Source organism: Micromesistius poutassou, assembly GCF_964030765.1.
Source record: "Micromesistius poutassou genome assembly, contig: SCAFFOLD_5121, whole genome shotgun sequence".
NCBI lineage: Eukaryota > Metazoa > Chordata > Actinopteri > Gadiformes > Gadidae > Micromesistius > Micromesistius poutassou.
In genome coordinates, this window is record NW_028178680.1 from 15,001 (window position 1) to 17,693 (window position 2,693).

At 45.7% G+C, this 2,693-nt stretch overlaps 1 protein-coding gene across 1 annotated transcript in view; it reads right to left on the reverse strand.

Moving 5' to 3' along the window:
- The window catches only part of LOC311373490 (histone-lysine N-methyltransferase EZH1-like), a 7,308-nt gene extending 6,365 nt beyond the window's left edge, over window positions 1–943 (reverse strand). Inside the window, exon 1 of the mRNA XM_084490249.1 lies at window positions 638–943. Coding sequence (XP_084346375.1) covers window positions 638–853 — 216 coding nt within the window. The 5' untranslated portion in view covers window positions 854–943. The remainder of the gene's footprint in view (window positions 1–637) is intronic.
- Between the last annotated feature and the right edge of the window lie 1,750 nt (window positions 944–2,693).

Here is a 2,693-nt window from a genome sequence, read left to right on the forward strand (position 1 = left end):
AATCGGAATATACTGTAGGTGTCAAGATTATGGCTATGTTTTCCTTGATTGACAGGTCTGCCAGGAGTGACACGTCAATCCAGCTTGGAGCTGTCCCATAAGCAATGCGCCAACGAATGCATAACTACTTGGCTATATACATAAAGCCCATTAGTTAGAAATCACTGACAACTGTGGTTCACTCAAAATATGAAATTCAACTCTAAATAATATTTCATTAATACACAGGATCAGATGTTATAATCCCTTTGTGTCAAAATCCAAGGAAAACACATATTCAGAAGCCCCTGCCCAAACCAACCTTATAAGCACGCTGGGCACTAAGCCACCAACCAAAGGTGAAAAACACGAGACAAACGGCCCAACTAACAGCAGCATGCAGCGTGCAGCATTTCATCGGGGTTATCAAGCGGGCACCCTCTTTCACCGCTGTTTCGTTAAGTTAGGCCCACGACACCTCCTGAGGGCTTAACAATGAAACCAGCGTCCTGGAGTCGCCCCCCCCCTCTATGCTGCCACCGCATTGCCACATTTAACGCGTCCAAATACTCTCTTTACTGCATCGCATAAAGATAAGTCCCTGTTTAAATTAAATGTAAAGTACAGCCACCGATGCATGGCCCCCGCATCGCCGCACCTGTTTACAGTTCTTGGAGCCGATGAGGCGTGCGATGGAGCAGAAGTTGTTGTAGTAGGTGCCGTGCAGCACCCTGAAGAGGGACTCCTCGGCCCCTGTCCAGGGGTCCTCCTCCGCAGGGGGCCCCGCCAGCTCCTCCTCCGCCAGGCGCAGCTTGGTCGGGGTCTGGCAGCGCGAGTGCTCTTCTGTGACACACACACACACACACACACACATAATCCACGCACACACACATAATCCACGCACACACACATAATCCACGCACACACACACACACACACACACACACACACACACACACACACATAATCCACGCACACACACACACACACGCCCACACACACAACCACGTGCATGCATGCATTGCCCCACACACTCAAATACACATATTCACAAAAATGTGTATGTCCACATAAACGCACGCATACACATGCACACACACAAGCAAACGCAAGCACACACAAACACCGACATGCACGCACACACACACACACACACACACAAAGACACACACACACACAATATAGATCCAAGTTAGACTTGCTGGATATTTGAAACTCAGAGCGTACACCCACTGCTGAACACCAATAGCCCTAATGTTATTTGGCAACAGGCTGAATGCGGCATTTTTGTGGGCCTATGCTTCAGCTTTGTCACGAATGCCTTTCTGTTTGGTCATCAGGGTTTTTTAGTTTATTAAATTTATTTTTAATAGTGCTTGCTGAGTCACCGGTGCAGAGAGTTTGGGGTTTTTCCCAAGGTGAGGAGGCTGGGGGTGGGGGGGGGATAAGGAATAAAGATAAGGAAGTAGGGGAAACAGGAGGAGGAACATGAGGATACTTCATTGAGAACAGAGCGGTCTAATGTCCCTCTATCTTCTCCTCGCCACATGAATGTCAACACACAAGACCGCGTGTGGGCGGGCCGCGTGTTTGAGACGCCGCTGGGAAGAGGCAAACTATAGGATAAGTTATTACAGATGTTGGAAGTTGGAAACAATTATTATAGTACCAGCAGTCCGTCCCACGCGGCTATAGAGAGCCGTGTTTGCAGGGGAGTTTGCAGGGGAGTTTAGAGGAAATGACGCCTTAAAGGTTGCATCAGCGATTCTAGGCAGAAACATAAATGATCACATTCATCTGATCTTTCCTCACTATCCGCTAGCTGCCCGCCCAGGCCGTCAAAAAAACGCATCTCTATAGGAAGCCTATGCTCCGAGATCGTACACAAGAACAAATGGTACTACCGACCACTCAAAACCAAAATAAATAGTATTCCAACCAATCACCGACAAGGGATGGGTGGTTTTGCGCTGCGTTCATTTTACTGGATGCACGAAACACGGAGGGGGGGGGGGGGGGGGCGCGAGCTGGCTCTGTTTGTTTGGGATCTCGCTCAAATACCAACAGAAGTGACCTCACCCAACATCGCTGATACGACCTTTAATCAAACAGACACTGACTGAACCCCAAGATCAAAGGACACATGCTTACTGCCAGGTCAGAGGTGTTAATGTATTCCGGAAATATTTATCCACCATGGATTCAGTGTTTGTAGTACAAATGAAGTAGTAAGTGAAAATGAGTAAAAGGTATTTACAACCACAGAAATAACCAGGCACATGATGGAATGATATCACCATTGACCTAGCATTGTTGTCATACATGTCATGTTGCCATGTTGCGACGTGACAACATGTCATCGCACAGATAGACAGGGTGATACAGTAGGACCGAAGGCATATGACTTTGGATTGAACAAAAAATCTGGATACTGCTACGGTATTTAGCTTTGTAGTTTAATGCCATTAATATGCTTGTCATTGCCAAGACAAAATCAAAAAGGCAAAAAAAATTAATTAATCTTTCTCTTTATCCTTTGAAATTCGTAATAATAACAACAATAATTCTAAGCATAATTATTTATGTTCATTGTTAAGAATACAGATCAGGTAATGTTGCCTCATAAATGTATAACCGTTATCATTGCATGTTTTTGTACTTCTCATGCTTATCCCGCGGTTTTCAGTGTTGTGCATTTTTCTATGAACTTTGAA